This window comes from Talaromyces marneffei, chromosome 7, assembly GCF_009556855.1.
Source record: "Talaromyces marneffei chromosome 7, complete sequence".
NCBI classification, from domain to species: Eukaryota; Fungi; Ascomycota; class Eurotiomycetes; order Eurotiales; family Trichocomaceae; genus Talaromyces; species Talaromyces marneffei.
The window spans coordinates 311,313-327,659 of NC_072354.1; the positions used below are offsets into that span (position 1 = coordinate 311,313).

The following is a 16,347-nucleotide window of genomic DNA, read 5'->3' on the forward strand; positions in this document are numbered from 1 at the left end:
CGACGCCCAGGCCATACGTCCCTGCCCATAGTTATGGCCCAGGAGTTTACGGTATTAACCACCAGACTATATAAACAATAATAAAGAATAAAGCTAACTATCCTTCACCATATTAAACAACATCTGCCACCATACCTGCCTAGTACTTAATGCCTTCGTGGTTATAAAATACTTTAAAGCCTAGTAATCTGATAGGATCTTAAAACGCTCCTTCTGCCGTAATCTAAGCAGCTCTAGCCTCTATTTCTTAAAAGTTTGTTCTGGTGAAAGCGTGGCCTGTTTCGTCGTCGAGAGACGCTGCTTTAAGCGTCGCTTTCACCAGGCGGCCTCACCTCGTCACGGCCGCTTGACAGGGCACACGGAACCACCACAGGGTCCATTTCTGGCTTTTCACCATATCGTCGTTTCCTCTTTCTACAATCACCTCACACCCAGTTGTCAAACCGGAAAGCAGTCTAAACAGACTGTGCCGCTACCGATGTCGTTGGTCGAGACCGTGCGAAATGCGACAAGGCGCCTTTGCGATTTCTCTTCCTCGGCGGCTCCCTGACGCTGGTGGTGGGCCCTGGAGGTGAACCGAACTGAATCGATTTCGACCACGCTTTCCTAAGGGCCTCAAATCGTGACCCGCTGGTGAAGCCGAATATGGCTTCACACCATCCCATTTCACTCGTTCGAGCTAAAACGCCTAGACTTGCCACCATGTTCCTCTTCCCTTCTAATCCTTCCCCCTCTACGAACTCGACCCTCCGTCTCGTCCACGTCCCGCAATCTCATCTCACGGTTCGAATATGGGTTGTCAAAAGATTTTGGGGACGGTCACGCTGCAATCGGGGGGGCTCGTACACAGGCTGGTCGGCTTCTGGCGTCTGTTCCCGCGAGGTCTTGCAGCAGAAGTTTGATCAAGCTCTGACGGAGACTCGTGCGACAACACTCTACGCCGAGACGACAAAATGCCATATCGAACGGATGGAGAAGTTTTGGACCGAGTCTGTATTCTCTACCCACATAATCTAGGCACGCTACTGATGAGAGCAGGTATTGTGCTATCTTCGCTCTTGAACCTCGCGAGACACTGAGAGAGTGTCAGACTGCTCGCATAGAGAACTTCCTCCACTGGGTAGTGAGAACCTGTACGATCAAGAAAACAAGCACAGTCACAACCTACTGGCGGCAACTAAGTCAGCTACACATCACTTGGTGGCAATGCCGGATCTCACCCCAAACTCTGAAAGAGGTCTTCGTGGTATGAACCCTAAAATATCTACCACTTCCGCATAACAGCCTTGGTGTTGACTCCGTCCTAGTTCATTGAAGGTCCTTTGACGAAAGAATACGACCTAGATAACACCGAAAGTGAGAAGCCACTACTCGAGGCCGAAGAGTTCATGGAGGTCATACAATATCACTGGGCCGCCGATATCAACATCTTTCCTAACGAGCGACAACGCGTCCAGGTTGCGGCCATTCTTCTGCTAGCCGCTTATACTGGCTCGAGGCCTGGGGCACTTCTCAACATCACATATCGCGACCTACGCCTGAATATGGAGAAGCACCGCAAGACCGGCAAGCATGAGCTGAAGCTTGCGGTGACGCTGACTAAAACTAAATCAGGACAGAAGCGGAAACGGCCATAAGTTATTAATATCCTTACGTTTCCGCAAATATGACTGACCACAATCGTACGTGGTAGCAAAACTTACATTTTCCATCTTGATGAGAACCCAGTTTTCTGCATCATCACCCACATGATTAGCATTGCCTTCGATGATGAGGCTTATGATGCGCCAAAGCATTTCTCCCTAAGACATCTATTTGCGCTCAAAGCGAAGAAAAAGCCCAGTCAAATTGTGCCCTGGAAACAAGAAATGCTCGACATTCCTGTCTTCCGCAGGGCTATCAAGACACCACAAGGTGTAGAAACCTCTAAAGATGTGGCTCTCTCATATCAGCAGTATCATGGTTGGCTCGTACTTCTCGGAATTGCCTTAGGCTTCATCTATACCTTGACGACGTATTGTCTACGAAGAGCATTAGGCAATGCCATTAATAGTAAGGCCCGCGAGTGATTAGTAGCACTTATTAGACGAGCCATCCGTCACTGACCTGATGCAGATGATCCCAACTCGAACGCGGCGGTGCGAAACCTGGTCCTCGATCATGGCACTGGATCTAAGATCTTTGAACGAAACTATATCTCGCGGACGATTCGTTACTTTACCCAAGACCAATTCTGGGGAAGAAGCTCTGATCATGAGTCTGCAAGGACTGCGAGTCAGATCGGCCTACTCCGAGATCCTGATCGGCCGAGGAAACTCAGCACCGAATAAGGACAGCAGGTGCGACAGGACCCTGAAGTCCGAGAGTTAGCGGATATCCGGAGTCGGTTGTGCGCTCAGATCGAGGAAGCATTCGGTGTGATCGAAATGGCGAAGGGGGAACCAATCTATAATGACTACCAAGCCGTGAAGGCGTCCCTTGCCGCTACTATCCGAAAGAAGGAGCGCGCGTTGCTGAAGCGAATTCAGGAGGAGTACGACTTGAATGCCCCCGTGTTGGCTATTCAGCAGCAATTGAATGGGGAACAATCTGACGATGACAACGATGACGATAAAGGAGGTATTCCCACTGAAACCGTCCCCATTCGGATCGCTAAAAGACGCTACATCGCGGAATGTGCGGTGCGGGATCCATCTGTACTTCACGATCAGAAACGCTATGCCTTCCATGTCGAGTTCTCCGTCGCTCTGATTGCATTATGTAAACGGAGGGATCGCCGCCCGGTCAAGACCAGGTGCTTCCCGGAGCCAGTTTCCGTCAAAACTGTTTTGGATCCACCACGGCTGTCCGAGATAGAACCCATCGTCAAGCGTGACACTCCTCTGAAGTGCCAAGGCTGGCAGTGTCTTTTCTGTCTAGCCAGTTACGACCTTCCTTTGGAGGAGCGAAAACGCAAGTACAAAAGAAAATATACGCTCCAGAAACACGTCGATCGATGTCGTCTCCAATATTACGGTCCGGACGATCCCATCCCTTGCCCTGATGGTCATGCGTGCCCTGGACTTATTCTGAACGGGAAGGACGAGCTGAAAGCGCACGGTATACATGTGCAGGACTGCATTTTGTAGATTGAGTCCATTAACTTTTACTATCCTATCGCACTACTCGTTGACTCGTTGCTGTATCTTTTAGATCGTGTTAATTGGCTTCTGCGATCTGCTTTGTTTCATCCATCTTGGAGCCGGCTCTACATTTTGTTTGACCTGCATTCAAGTTTTGAGATTTCCACGACCATACGGAGTACTTAGTTTCTAGTTGTGCACCATGGAATCATCTAGCATCAAGTTGTTGAAATGATGGCCTATTGCTTATTCCAACTATTATTTTCATGTAGTCTTACCTGTTACGACGTAATTGCCCAGTAATCGAGGACGATTTCGGGTCAACTCCCTACGCGCCGCGGCCTTTTGGGAGGGTGTGGTCGGTGCTCTTCATTAGTGGCGCTTCCACCAATCATACAGCATTTTTAACGTCTATCTACCTGTCACGGCGCCTTCATACCGCAACAGTATTATTACCTTACCCACTTTCATATACAACGTGAATTTCCATACTCAAACATAATCGTAACCTACGCTAAGACGAAGAAGGTTCCAGCTCCCAAAGAGATTTTCCCTCTTCCTCTTCCCAAAACCATTACAACCCAACCCAGGTCCCTGACAACCCTCAGAAATGGATTTCGACCACCTTGCGGAAGAACAATCAGACCGACTTTTTCAAGTGTGGATACGCAACTTAATTACAAATGCACCAGAAGAACTGGCTGCTAAGCTTGCGGTAAAGCACTGGCCTGGCACACCAACCACGGCTTCTCGATTTTCGAATGGCGCATTCAACTTGTGTTATCGAGTCACCTACCAAGATGGATCCCGTGTCTTGGTTCGGTTTACCGCCCTCGGTCGCGTTCTTTTGCGGAATGAAAAGGTAGAGGATGAGGTGGCAGTGATGAAGTATCTCGCTCAAAACACTCCTATACCTGTTCCAAAGGTCATAGGTTCCGGAAAGTGCGCTGTGGGCCCATATATGGTCATGACTATGATTGAAGGGAGTTTGTTGTCTGGTTATCTTAAGGACCCTCTTCAAGAGATGGTTACGTTGAACCCCACAATACCCATTTCTGCATTGAAGAGAGCATACTATGGCATGGCCGAAATCATGCTAGAGCTGTCAAAGTCTTCTTTTCCGTTTATTGGAGCCCTGAAAGAGGATGGATTTGGAGGATGGGATGTGCACAAGAGACCTCTGACGTTTAATATGAACCGGCTAGCTCAATTTTCCAATATCCCTCCTGGTATATTTGCAAAGCAGCGCTTCACCAATACGGCTGACTATTTCGAGGAGCTCGCAAAGCAACATCTCTACCACCTAGAATTTCAACGCAATGATGCAGTCAAGGACGAAGCAGACTGTAGGAAAAAATATATCGCCCGCTGTTTATTCCATAAGATATCGCGGGGAATACCCAAAGAACATCGAGATGGCCCTTTCCGACTCTTTTGCGATGACCTTAGGCCGGGGAATATCCTTATTGATGCGTCAAAACTTACTGTCAGCGGAGCTATCGACTGGGAGTTTACATATGCTGCCCCGGCTGAATTCACCTATACTGCGCCTTGGTGGCTGTTGCTGGCACGTCCAGAGGAATGGGAGGCAGATCTAAACCAGTTTTTAGCGCGTTACATGCCTCGATTTCACGTTTTCCTCGATACCCTTCGAGAGTGCGAGACAAGCAAAATCATTGAAGGCTCCCTATCGGACTCGCAACGTCTATCCGGCGCTATGGAGGTCTCAATGGAAACTGGATTGTTCTGGGATTGTCTTGCCTTAAGACACAGTTCTATGTTTGATGATATCTACTGGGCTTTCATCGACCAAAGGTATTACGGGCCATTTACTACAATTGAGGATCGGGTAACTCACCTAAGTGAGGAGGAAAGAATGAACCTCGAGACCTTTGTCCAAACGAAAATGCAGCAATCAGCTGAAGGGAGGTTGATTTCTCATCAAAGCGTTGAAGAGATGCTTGATATGTAGAAATATATCTCAAGCATAATGTTCTAGCTAAACTGCGCTATAAACTCTTTGTACATTCGCGAGTTACTAAACATCAAACACTTGGGATCAAATTGCTCTGCTACTTCTCTCCAGAACGTTTCCGGAGACTCGCATTTGCTGCCTGGGACATGATCTCTTTCTCGGCAGCAGAGAGATTTGCTAAAGCATCTTGAGTTTCCATAGCTAGCTTCAGAGCTTTTTTCAGCTCTTCACCTTGTTCCGCGGATGGTACAGCTCCCTTCGCAACCCCAATTGGTATCTCGCCGCTGGAAGCCCTTTTCACGAATTCAGGCGCTTCTTCGCTCGGAACGTGGTTTTGATAATAGCTGAGAATGGAGGCAAAACTCTCCCGAGCCCTCTCGGCACCAGAGCTACTTCCTTGAGTGCTCATTTTATCAGAGAAATCTAGTGACCAGAGAGTCAGTGGTTTCCGTGTGTGAGTTTGAAATCATAGCTTACTCTGTGGAGTGGGTGGTTGGTGACTGTAACAGATGGGTGGTTTTGGAACGATTGCTTAGGTATCGAGTTGGTTTAATAGGGGGTATCAGAAGCGGGCGAGGCTGATTGGATGAGCTAATCAATAATGAACTTTACCATGCATGGGGAGTAGGACTTACCAGTTTATCCCACGGCCGCTGAGAAGGAGATATTGTGTAGCGGAGGAGCGTATAGATCCTCCAGCAACAGGAAGTTGGCTACATTATATATTCCAGAGAATGCTTCGTAACGCTTGTAATGCCAGATCTGATTTGTTTAGGCCATGCACTATGTGCCAGTATAAAACTTGGTCTTTGTATTTATGGTTGAGCAATTTTTCGGTAACAGCCTAGTTCTCCGAGCTTAGATGTCGGATATGATAGTCAGACATCTAGCCATAAGAGCGAGGAATAAATGTCGTAGGCGGGTAGAGCGTCCAGTTGATTCGTGGGCTAAATTTGCCATGCACAGAGCAAGCCAATGTAAGCGCCAGCAGGTCATGACTAGCTCAGGTTAGCGAAAACACATAAATCTTAAAAGACGTATCCGCCTTCCGAGTGCCTGGCCAGGGGATGCTCTGCGGTATTTGATTAAGTTAGCTGTTATGGGCCAGTCAGTAGTTTTCTACCTCATTGGTTGCTGATAGTAGTCAACTAGGGGCATAATTCGACTCCAGGCGGATGAATGGGCACGACTAAGGACGATCCAAAACAGATTAGGGAAAGTCGTCGTAAAGTAGGCCAGGGAATATAAGGGTTGTCCGCTGCTGCCTGAACTGAGAAGTGCCCTAATCGGTCACCAGCTATGTCCCTTCAACGTGATTGACTCGATTGCAATCGTCGCTAACACTTTCAGCCTTGTTTCATGCCTTCAACGTTTGGTTCTTAAAATGAGATTATTGTCGGATTGATGGGTTTACTCCAGGCCAATCCTGAATAGTAGCTTACAAAGATGAAAAGAAGAATTGACTAGCAAGATTGTCTGTATTGAGTTCCCTCTGTCTGTCTGAATACATGAGGTTCCAAAGCCGGGTTTTTATAGACATCTGGTGAGCTGGTCTTATCGAATCCGGCATGTAGGGTTGACATCATTTGTGACCTATCATGAGGGGTAAAATTGGGGGCTATAAAGTAGAGCTTCTGATTGACTGCCTCATTTGACTGCCTCTGGATATCCGGATTATCTGACAGTATCCTTAACTTCAATCGCGTGGTGTTAGCTCCCGTCCGATCTTGTACAAGTCCTAGCGATTGACTGTCCCCTTCAACTAGAACTAGTCAGCTGTGAGCCGCTCTACTCAAAAACTTACAGGGAAGAATTTTACCTCAATCGAAAGCCGTGAGGGAATCAGTTTCTGTGCGATGGTTATAGGAATGGCTCGAAATGATGCGAAAGCATTGGCGAACCCCAGGCAGGCTCGCCGTGAGGATAAATAGATTAGCCTCAAACCCACTGAGCATTCCGTCAGCATACGCACGGCCTGTCAAATGTTATAGAACTTACACAAGCAATGCCACGGGGGCAGAATCGTAGGTTTCATCGCTGGAGTGTAAAAGGGTGACGGTGACGGTCAGTCGGATCGCGCCCGTTATCACGGTTCTATCTTGCATGGAATATTAATGATGCAAAGGATATACTATCCACGGGCTATTGCTTACATGAAAAAGACCAGCATCATAGCAATAATGCGCACTTTGTACGCTGAAGCCAGTTGCGAGGATATGACCAGGGAAACCGGAAGCATCGTCAGTGTCAGGTCGGAAATGATGTTTAACACAGCAATCGCCACATACACTGCGCCGCAGTTGAGGCACTGCCCATTTTCAGCTGCATTCCACGACTTGGAGATTGGTCGACATGCGAAAACCAGACAGCTCGAGGTCGTAATTGGTCCGATGATGATGACGCAGGCTACAAAGTAAATGCTGGCACGGAAGCGACTTTGGTTCGCCGTGAGTCGGTATAGAAACAATAGCTGCGCAACTTTCGCCAGGCAGAAGCTGGACATGAATAGGCATATTGCACTAAGATACAACTAACCAAGTATAATTAGCATTGCGTATATTCTTGCAGGGGCCACATATGATTTATTACTTTCTGATATTGGTTAAGCGTTGATAGAGCAAGATCAGCAATATGGACTCCAAGTCCCGCGTGGTTAAGGGCATCTATGCTGGTCAATACGCACCAATAGAGATAGAGGGTCTGCTCACATAAAATCACTGCCTGAGTACCAAGGGATAGTCCCTAAGATCGACTTAGTTTCAACTAGACGATGGCGGTGTGTAATTCTCACCCAAGAAATGAGTAGACAGACTGTGACTTTATCAACATCAAAAGACGCAAATAACACTAGAAGAGAACAGTCTAGAGAGCATACCATCGTCCACAGTGAATTTCAATGAAGTGCGACGTTTGACTGCAAGATGAATGGCCAAGGAGATCGTACTTAGAAACAACCCTGTAATGAGTGTGTCTTGGATAGGCGAGTAAAGATATGGCAAGAGTGTATTTTCTAGCATTGTGTGTATCAATGTTTTTCCATTGCGGGTCTCGTCCTACCATCGACCAATTTGCAATTCCAAATAGTGCATCTAGCCATTAAGTATAAATACATGCTGTATCTGAACTCGAAATTTTCGCTCTAGTTTCATCACGATCTGACGCGTCTTGGTGATATAACTCTATTACGGGTTAAGACTCGTAGGGAATTCTCTTCCGATAGCTTACACCCGGGAAAAGTTTGAGAGTATGGTCGTCCAAGGACCAAAGACACCTTCTGATACACACAGGAATAAACTCCGAGCGAGACACGAGTAAAAACCAGCGTAACCTTGCGAATCAGAATTTTGTTGAAGTACAATTTTTCAAGTTGATCGTATACGAATCCTTCACCTGCTCTCGAATGAAACGCTTCTTCTGACAATTAAAATTGGTAATAAATTCATATATCCACTCGCAGATCACTAGCCGTTCGTTCCTGTTTAGGGTCGCTGGGTGCACGTTTCCCGTTCGGGCCACTGGGTGTTCCCATTCCGGTTCCGGTTCACGGTTGTTCCCGTTCGGGGTGCTTCTATGCAAGGTTGCTCGGCTCTGAAAACATGTTACTATAAGATGCCAGAAACCACCCATGCAGAAGATTTTCAACATCGAATATGAAATCAGAGTCGTAACAAAAGCTGTTCTCGTTTTAATACACGTTAATCATGAACCCTGGCCACTACTGCCTGTCATGTGAGTGTCGAAATTCCGGAATAGATACCGTACAAACAAAATTGATTTTCTATAATCTCAGGTCTGAAAGTAAGATATCGACAAATCTACTCTACAAACACGTACAATTTCCCTACGGGATTATCCTGTTGACTTGTAAAATGATCATAGCCCGTAGCATGTGTGACCTAAACGACAAGCGTTCTGATTGGTTTTGTTTTGTGTTCGCAGTTTTTTTAATAGATTGGCTGCTTTACATAGGTTCTAGTTGATGGTCTAGACTGTATGAATATAAGACTATGAAACAAATTCTGCACTTAGCGTTCTTCAGCACTCCATACTCCAGTCGGGTGAGTGGTATAGGTTCAATCCTCTTCACCAGCTTCGTCGTTCAGCGACTCTGGATTTTGATCTTTGTTCGGGCCCTGTCCGCGCTGAAAATCCTCTAGCGTCATATTGGTGGGAATAGGGTAATAATTTGCCTATTCAACGTTAGTCCTGGTATAACATCAGTGAGCCGAAACAAAACATACTAATTTTAAGGTGTCAGGAGACCAGAGTCCTTCTGGGTCAGAGCAAAATGTAGTGACACGGCCCGTCTCTCGGATTCAAATACCAAGAACTATCTCCGCATCACAGAGAATGCTCATATCGACTGCTTTCAGAAGAAGACTTTTCATTCGTCTGTTGCGTCTCTGAAGGGCCTTTCGTCGCTCAATTTTAGGATCCATCGGGTCTCTGACTCGTAGTATGTTTATAGTTGATCTGTGATGCTTGAAAAGAAGGACTTGTATCCTATTTATATCTGCTGTTTCTAATGGCTCATCTTAATGAATAAATTGAACAAGAGGTTCGTTCTCCCAAAAAATCCTCCAGCCATTGTGCCGAGAATGGCAATGGCAAAAGGTTGCCTGACCCTGTGCTCCCCTACGAGCACTGATCAGTTCAGATAGAATGTCGACATTTAATTGAGATGCAGATTCCTCGAATGGAACCTCCGTCACGACGACATTGTGGAAACCGATCGAGCGAAGTGTTGGTTGATTAACAGATAAAAACCGTTTCAGGGTATCGTAATCGATCATCATATCGCACATGTCAAGCTGATCGATGTTCAAATCCCATTGTGAAAGTAACTCCAAAGCTGACTCAGACTGTGTCATCTTTAGACTGCGTATACCAACCAGCAGCTCCTGTAAATAAGCAGATAGGGACATGAGCTCTAAGATCTCATACTGATGTCCGGCCTGAATTTGAAATCTCCGCAGATGAATACTGTCGACTTGGTCTAGACCCTACTTGGATCTGTCAGACAGGGCTTGTGCAATCACTTGCATATGGTGTGTGTATAGCCGCTCAGTTATATCCTTGTCGAGATCGATATATGCTTCCAGCCATGGTTTCCTTTCCAGGGGCACACAGAAATGCACATACATTATACCTCATAGATTTAGAGCAGAGAAGATAACAAGATACAGTTTAAGAAAAGGGGGGTTCTTATAAGTTTAAGATCACAGGCTCAGTAACAAGAAGTGGAAGAAAATGTGGTAAAGAGAGGAAGCGGTGGCAGGAGTGAGTTTGATGCACGATACGTATCAGATATCAAAGTGCCGTGCATTTCGGAGCCAGGCTGAGAGCTTCCAATCCTGAACCTGCCAGGTGGTATAGCTCGCTAATGGTGTAGCGAAAATGGTGGAATTGTTGCATTGCGGTAAGATTAGTGCATAAATGACGAGTTCAAAGCTACAATCTGTGTTCCTGGGCAATACTCTTTATTGACAAAATTTGAGAAATGAAATCTGCCCTGAAGCGTGCCCAAGGGCCACCGTGCCATCTCTCACCGCTGAACATAGTGGTCGATAGGGAGGGGGAAGCCATAGAACCTTTCTGCCATGGAGAGCGATCCATTGATTATCTAAGATAAGCACCTGAATTCGGGTCTTAGCCTCGACGAAAATGCTTTTGCCTGATGGCTCGATGCTTAGGGATCCCAGATTTGTTTCCAGAAATGGACCCTCTTTGGAAAATCTTAGGTCAGTAATAACACCTTCTATGTGTAGCGTCCGTTGCAGAGCGCCGGTCGCTGTATCCCAGAGCTTGATTGTCTTGTCGGAACTGGACGCCAGCAGCCTCCCATCCAGTGAGAATGCCACCGAACACACCGAGTCTTCGTGACACTCGAGTGTCTGTTGCAGGGCGCCAGTCGCTAGATCCCAGAGCTTGACTGTCTTGTCGTGGGAACCGGAGGCCAGCAGTCGCCCGTTCGGTGAGAATGCCACCGACTGCACCCAGCTTTCATGGCCCTCAAGCGTCTCCAGTTCTGCACTCCAATCTTCCTCGACCTTTGGCAACCTGCATATCCAACTAGGCAGCTCTTTGTCAAACTTATTTCTAATTATTGATTTTGTTGGAGCAAACACAAGTCCTGAACAGTATAGCTGAAGAGGCGAAGTATCAGCTATATATATAAGGTCTACATGGGCTTAGGCCACGGTTTGGTTGTGTATCGTACGTTACAACGTGCCCTGAAACGAACGAATTGCGAGAAAGGAACCACGAACCGTGCGTTGGAGGGCATACGCGAAAATAAATTGCGATTGTATGTAGGAAGCCCATTACCACGCGTTGTTCTTGTTCACCGCTGACTTACCTTCTTGGGACTAATGTATCTTGGCTTTTAGAATATGCCATACCCTGAAAGTAAGTCATCTGCACGTTTCCTATCTATGCTTTCTTTGAGCTCTTCATTGTGACGGCCGCTAGAGGAAGGGCTTCACCGGCAGGGGATTAGGGCTACGGAACGGTGCCCTAGCGGTACCGTTTCTGGGAATAACCTCACACCAGCTGTCGGTGCCATATCCGGACAAGTGCTTCGCTTAGCAGGGCGTAAAGCCGTATATAAGGCCAAGCTGCTGCGAGAGCGAAGCTGTGCTTCCTTTTTCCTCCCCATGTTCAATATTCCGTCGAATAGCTCCCTAGATAGTTGTAATGACAATTCTTGGTTTGGCACCTTCACAACCCAGAAAAGTCTGAACTCTTTCCTTTTTTTAGCAACAGTGCCTCTATCCCCAATCCACCTCTCTAATTGGACATTTCTTTCTTGATTAAAGGACTCGCATTCAAATCCAACTTCCCCATTCTTTTTACTACACCAATTTTTCATACAGACTACTGACCCATACTTTCTTTTACTTCATTTTTTGTTATCATGGCATACGCGCTGAAAGGGGTTTGACAGACGTTATTTTACGGCTATCCCAGATACGGATATTGCAGTGCATAAATTCACTCAGCTGCTCTCATTGGATATCAACCGGTCCTCATTACAAGGATTTGCCAAGAAACCTCCTTACTAACGGCGCGCACACAGTTCTACACACAATTATATAAGGCAACCTATGCCAGATAATTTTCCCTCTTAGGTAGACACACAATACAATACATTACACGTTCCCACTCAAGTTCTCAACTTCTTAATTTATATTAATTTCGGGGTCAAGCTTGCTCCATGTACCGGCAATCTTGTTAGTATGACCCACTGGAGCTGTTCTAGCTTGCAAGCATTGAGCGGCCAACGTCGCATCGAATCCGGCGGCTCGGTCGGCCTCGGCATGTCGTGGAAGATTGAGTAAGCCAGTTAAATCTTCGTGTTGTTCTGATAATTGCGTCTGGGTCATGAAAAATTCGCGTGAAGTGTTGTACGACGAGAAGAACTTCCTCCATAAACAGCATATATCAGGCGCAGACGAGACTATGCCACTTCAAGTTAGTGTATACCTGGTACCATTAAGGTTGTATGGGCCAGTTCAGAGGCTGGGCATCCTCGCCCTCTACGACGCATCGTGGCATGTCACAGCAAAGATTCTCGACACATCCAAGTCAGTGCGCAGGACTGGATTAACGATAATGTCCAAACCCTTCCTGCCTACGTTATTTTAAAGGATTTACGCTGCCCCTTTCGAGTCCGACAATCAACAGTTGAACACGAACCACGACATCCCGCAAACAGGGGAGGACGATTCGACACGACCAAAATGCTTTGACACTGACAGTCAACATGAACAAACGCTCCCAAATAACGCATGTCACTCCACTCCCATCATACGTCTCTCGCGATGCAGTCCTCGAATTGCTGCACGACCACTCGACAATCATCACCTTGAATCCTCTCGTCACACATCACGGCCGTACCAGACCACCCGAACACGCCCTCCCAGACGAACATTCATCAGCATGGTACGAAATAACGGATAAGATCGAATACATCCCGGGCACTTCGCTGACCGGCAGCGTCACCTACACGGCATGCATGCACGACCTCCCTAACGGCCTTCAAACACACATTCACGCCCCCGGGGGTCTCGAAATTCGCGGCAAATGGCAATTACTGGGCTGGTTACCAGGCGAGGAACGCGACGCACCCGAAATTGGCACTGAGCAGCACGGTATTCCCAGGGAAGGACTATATTTGAGGGAAGATTGTGATTTGAAGTGTAATTTCTTTTTGACGCATTTCGTGAAGAAGAGCATACACAAGTCGCATAAGGTGCTGGTTAAGAGGTTGTTGAAGTTGGCAAGTGAGCGGACTGCACCAAATGGAAGGCGGGCGAAGTCGGCGAATACGGAGGAGGTGGAGGTCAGAGTTATATCGGATAGTCCCTCGAGACCGGATGGGGCAACGTCGCCGTTTAATGAGCAGCGGCAACGGAATGTACTCGAGTGGCAGTCAAAGGGGTATTCTGTTTCGGTTTCCGGCGGCACGCAGCAGAATGTGACAGTATCAAGATCGTCGTCGGCGCGACAAGACCAAATTTCGCGACGAGGTCGGTCCCAATCACCGGGATATGCATTCGTGAAGCCGTCGCTAGGCTCGTCGAAACGATACCCGTCCGAGGGACCGTCGAATCGACGGAATCGGGACGATTCTCCGGTGTCAAGGCCGTCAACTAATAGTTCAGAGTGAGGGACATCGCTGGTTCGGACGTGATGCGGACTTGGCCGTCTGTCGAGTTGAAGAGGAAGCTGAAAGAAAGAGATACGGGTACGCCGACGTCGAGGAGGGGGTCACGGGAGATTGGTGATCACACCGGATATTATTGCATTTGATTTCTTAGTTCGTGATTGATGGGCGTTTACTTCAATCGTTTTGGTTCATTTGTTTGGCTGTTTGTGAATCGGGAGCCAAGCGGGTACGGGGTCTGGGTGTGTCGTGGGGTGTAAATACATACATATATTGCATATAATAAACGCGTACATATACAATCCATACTATAGGATTGATCTTATACATCAATGCTCAACATGGACCCTTCTTCTACAAACAATGAACCTCACTGTCTCATCTCAGTGCTATACTACGTATACACCCAATCAGCCTTCCTCATCCTTCCCGAATGTCCCACTAACCTCATCATTCCTATTCCGTCCTAGCGCCTTTTCCGCATATAAAATTTCCGCCGCAACCTCAATCTTTCTTTCCCTTTTCTGTTAAAATAACCTCTCGCCTGTACATATTCCCACCACGCTAAGGCTCATCCTGTCGTTTTTTTTTCGATACGATCAATTTTTCACACCTTGTGGAGGGAAGAAATATGGCGTAGAATTTTCTTTTTTTAAAAAGGAATCCGCCCGATTCATGCATTTTGCGTCCAGGATTCGGAAGATTGATTTATTATTTATTAGTCGTGCGCTGCCTTGCTTGCTCTTTGTAGGAAGTGGGTAGGGCTTGGGTTCTGGATGGGTTGGGCGGGTACATTCTTTACTTCTATCATGTATATCTCCATGTTTTTACGACCAGGAATGAAGAAGATTTTTTTTTTCTTTCTCTTTCGGCTGATGTATGTTATTGGTGGTTGATATATATATATATATATATATATGCCTAAGAATCGCGTTTGTACTCCACGAAACTCTCCATCTTTGCGCGGACGTGATCACCATAGATAACCCCCTGATTACTGCCGGCTGCATCAACGTTGACATCGACAGAATGCACAAAACATTTCTCGCCCGGCTCAAAGAAGAACGGGACACTGAACCGTCCGAACTTTGGCGTTAACTCTTCATCCTCTTCAAACTGCATATCTACCCCCATTCGAGGTGGAGCAACAGCAGCAGCAGGAGGAGGAGGAGGAGCACGCACGCGATGCATAGTAGCCACAAACCTCCCTCCCGAAACCATAGCCATCAAATCGCCGATATTCACGACTATTGATTCAGGCACGTATGGAGCTGGAACCCATTTACCGGATGAGTCTTGGACTTCGAGGCCGCCGGTGGCATCTTGATGCAGCAATGTAAGGATACCACTGTCTGTGTGCGGGGTGCAGCTTAGTTTTATAGGGTCGAAAGGTTCCGGGGGTGGTGTTCCTGATGTTTCGTTGTATATTTCTGTAGCATTGTCTGAAGTTGAAGTCGAAGGTGGATAGTGCAAGAGACGTAGTGTGCTTAAAGAGTCGGTGATGTAGGGGGTGAAGAACTCCGCTGGCTTTCCCAAAGACGAAGCGAGGAGGGAAAGTATGGTGGAGGATAGGCTTTGGAGTTCAGAGTAGAGCTGTTCTAGGCGCGGGCGGGAAGGGTATGTGGTTGAGTCGGGCCAGATGTTGGGTTCTGTTAGGTGGAAGCGAGATTCCTGTCCCGTAGCTGAGTGCTGACGCGCTTGTTCAGGGCCTATTTCAAAACCTTCTTTGAGATTATCTGATGCATCAGTTGGCTGGACGGGGAAGTATCTTTACATCTGGATTAGCTTGATTCCAGCAAGGAATGAGGTGAGATTTACCCTCTATATGTATTTTGATTCTCGGGCTGGAACGTCTTCTTGACTAACTTCATTTTCTCATCAAGTGGAAGATTAAAAAACTCCAACGCCAGACCAAAGACATCGGCATGCTTGAACGTTAATGGTGCGTTGACCAAGTATGCGAAGCCAGTTGTGGTGAAGACATCGTAAAGCTTGTTGCTGAGAGCTAATTGATCAGACTCGGATAGCCCAGCGGGACTTTGAAGGGGAGAAAGATCAACAATAGGGAGAGAGGAGAATGTAGTCGACATGTTGAGGATATTTCTAGCTAAGTGCCTCTGTCCTGGTTGATATTTCATCAGGAGAAATGGAGGATTTTATACCCTGCCATCTCCCTCAACAACTAAGCAAGTATTCATCGTCACAGCAGTCTTGACTATTACGCGACTCATCTCGCCGACCCAGAATAGCTTCCCAATATACAAAACATTATCTCCTCTTGCATCCTGAATGGCTTCCAACACATGTCATCTGCCCAACGCCACGCCATTTTTTGATGATATCTACCCCATGACGCATCCTAGAATTCCACATTTAATATCCTTGACGTGGATTGACTCGATATGTTTGCCGGATTGAGTAACTCGATCCTGATGATCGTTGGATGTCCGGTCACGTGAGCGGAGTTCCGGTAACACGCCGCGATAGTTGGCATGCTCACTCTCCAGTTAGTACTCAATCAAGATATGGAGTGAGATGCCATGAGTTGGCAGCTGCAGTTAGGAGATATGAAATCCTCCATG

General features: G+C 47.0%; 7 protein-coding genes across 7 annotated transcripts; 4 read left to right on the plus strand and 3 right to left on the minus strand.

Annotated features, from left to right (window-relative positions):
* Positions 1 to 702: 702 nt before the first annotated feature.
* On the plus strand, positions 703 to 1,637 carry EYB26_008760 (uncharacterized protein; the record flags this gene model as incomplete). The annotated part of the gene is made up of 3 exons (XM_054268011.1): positions 703 to 989; positions 1,039 to 1,246; positions 1,308 to 1,637. 3 exons carry the CDS (start codon positions 703 to 705, stop codon positions 1,635 to 1,637), a joined length of 825 nt encoding a protein of 274 aa, XP_054123986.1.
* A 29-nt stretch (positions 1,638 to 1,666) lies between these two features.
* EYB26_008761 (uncharacterized protein) lies at positions 1,667 to 3,128 on the plus strand (the record flags this gene model as incomplete). Its single annotated transcript, XM_054268012.1, has 4 exons — positions 1,667 to 1,682; positions 1,729 to 2,052; positions 2,116 to 2,274; positions 2,332 to 3,128. The coding sequence occupies 4 exons, from the start codon at positions 1,667 to 1,669 to the stop codon at positions 3,126 to 3,128; spliced, it is 1,296 nt and encodes a 431-aa protein (XP_054123987.1).
* A 604-nt stretch (positions 3,129 to 3,732) lies between these two features.
* On the plus strand, positions 3,733 to 5,094 carry EYB26_008762 (uncharacterized protein; the record flags this gene model as incomplete). The annotated part of the gene is made up of 1 exon (XM_054268013.1): positions 3,733 to 5,094. One exon carries the CDS (start codon positions 3,733 to 3,735, stop codon positions 5,092 to 5,094), a length of 1,362 nt encoding a protein of 453 aa, XP_054123988.1.
* Positions 5,095 to 5,194: 100 nt separating this feature from the next.
* EYB26_008763 (uncharacterized protein) lies at positions 5,195 to 5,506 on the minus strand (the record flags this gene model as incomplete). The annotated part of the gene is made up of 1 exon (XM_054268014.1): positions 5,195 to 5,506. The coding sequence occupies one exon, from the start codon at positions 5,504 to 5,506 to the stop codon at positions 5,195 to 5,197; it is 312 nt and encodes a 103-aa protein (XP_054123989.1).
* Positions 5,507 to 6,835: 1,329 nt separating this feature from the next.
* Positions 6,836 to 8,114, minus strand: EYB26_008764 (uncharacterized protein; the record flags this gene model as incomplete). Its single annotated transcript, XM_054268015.1, has 9 exons — positions 6,836 to 6,859; positions 6,917 to 6,946; positions 6,999 to 7,044; positions 7,096 to 7,191; positions 7,251 to 7,627; positions 7,687 to 7,760; positions 7,806 to 7,839; positions 7,889 to 7,908; positions 7,973 to 8,114. 9 exons carry the CDS (start codon positions 8,112 to 8,114, stop codon positions 6,836 to 6,838), a joined length of 843 nt encoding a protein of 280 aa, XP_054123990.1.
* Positions 8,115 to 12,862: 4,748 nt separating this feature from the next.
* On the plus strand, positions 12,863 to 13,768 carry EYB26_008765 (uncharacterized protein; the record flags this gene model as incomplete). The annotated part of the gene is made up of 1 exon (XM_054268016.1): positions 12,863 to 13,768. One exon carries the CDS (start codon positions 12,863 to 12,865, stop codon positions 13,766 to 13,768), a length of 906 nt encoding a protein of 301 aa, XP_054123991.1.
* A 918-nt stretch (positions 13,769 to 14,686) lies between these two features.
* On the minus strand, positions 14,687 to 15,855 carry EYB26_008766 (uncharacterized protein; the record flags this gene model as incomplete). Its single annotated transcript, XM_054268017.1, has 2 exons — positions 14,687 to 15,533; positions 15,584 to 15,855. 2 exons carry the CDS (start codon positions 15,853 to 15,855, stop codon positions 14,687 to 14,689), a joined length of 1,119 nt encoding a protein of 372 aa, XP_054123992.1.
* Positions 15,856 to 16,347: the final 492 nt, after the last annotated feature.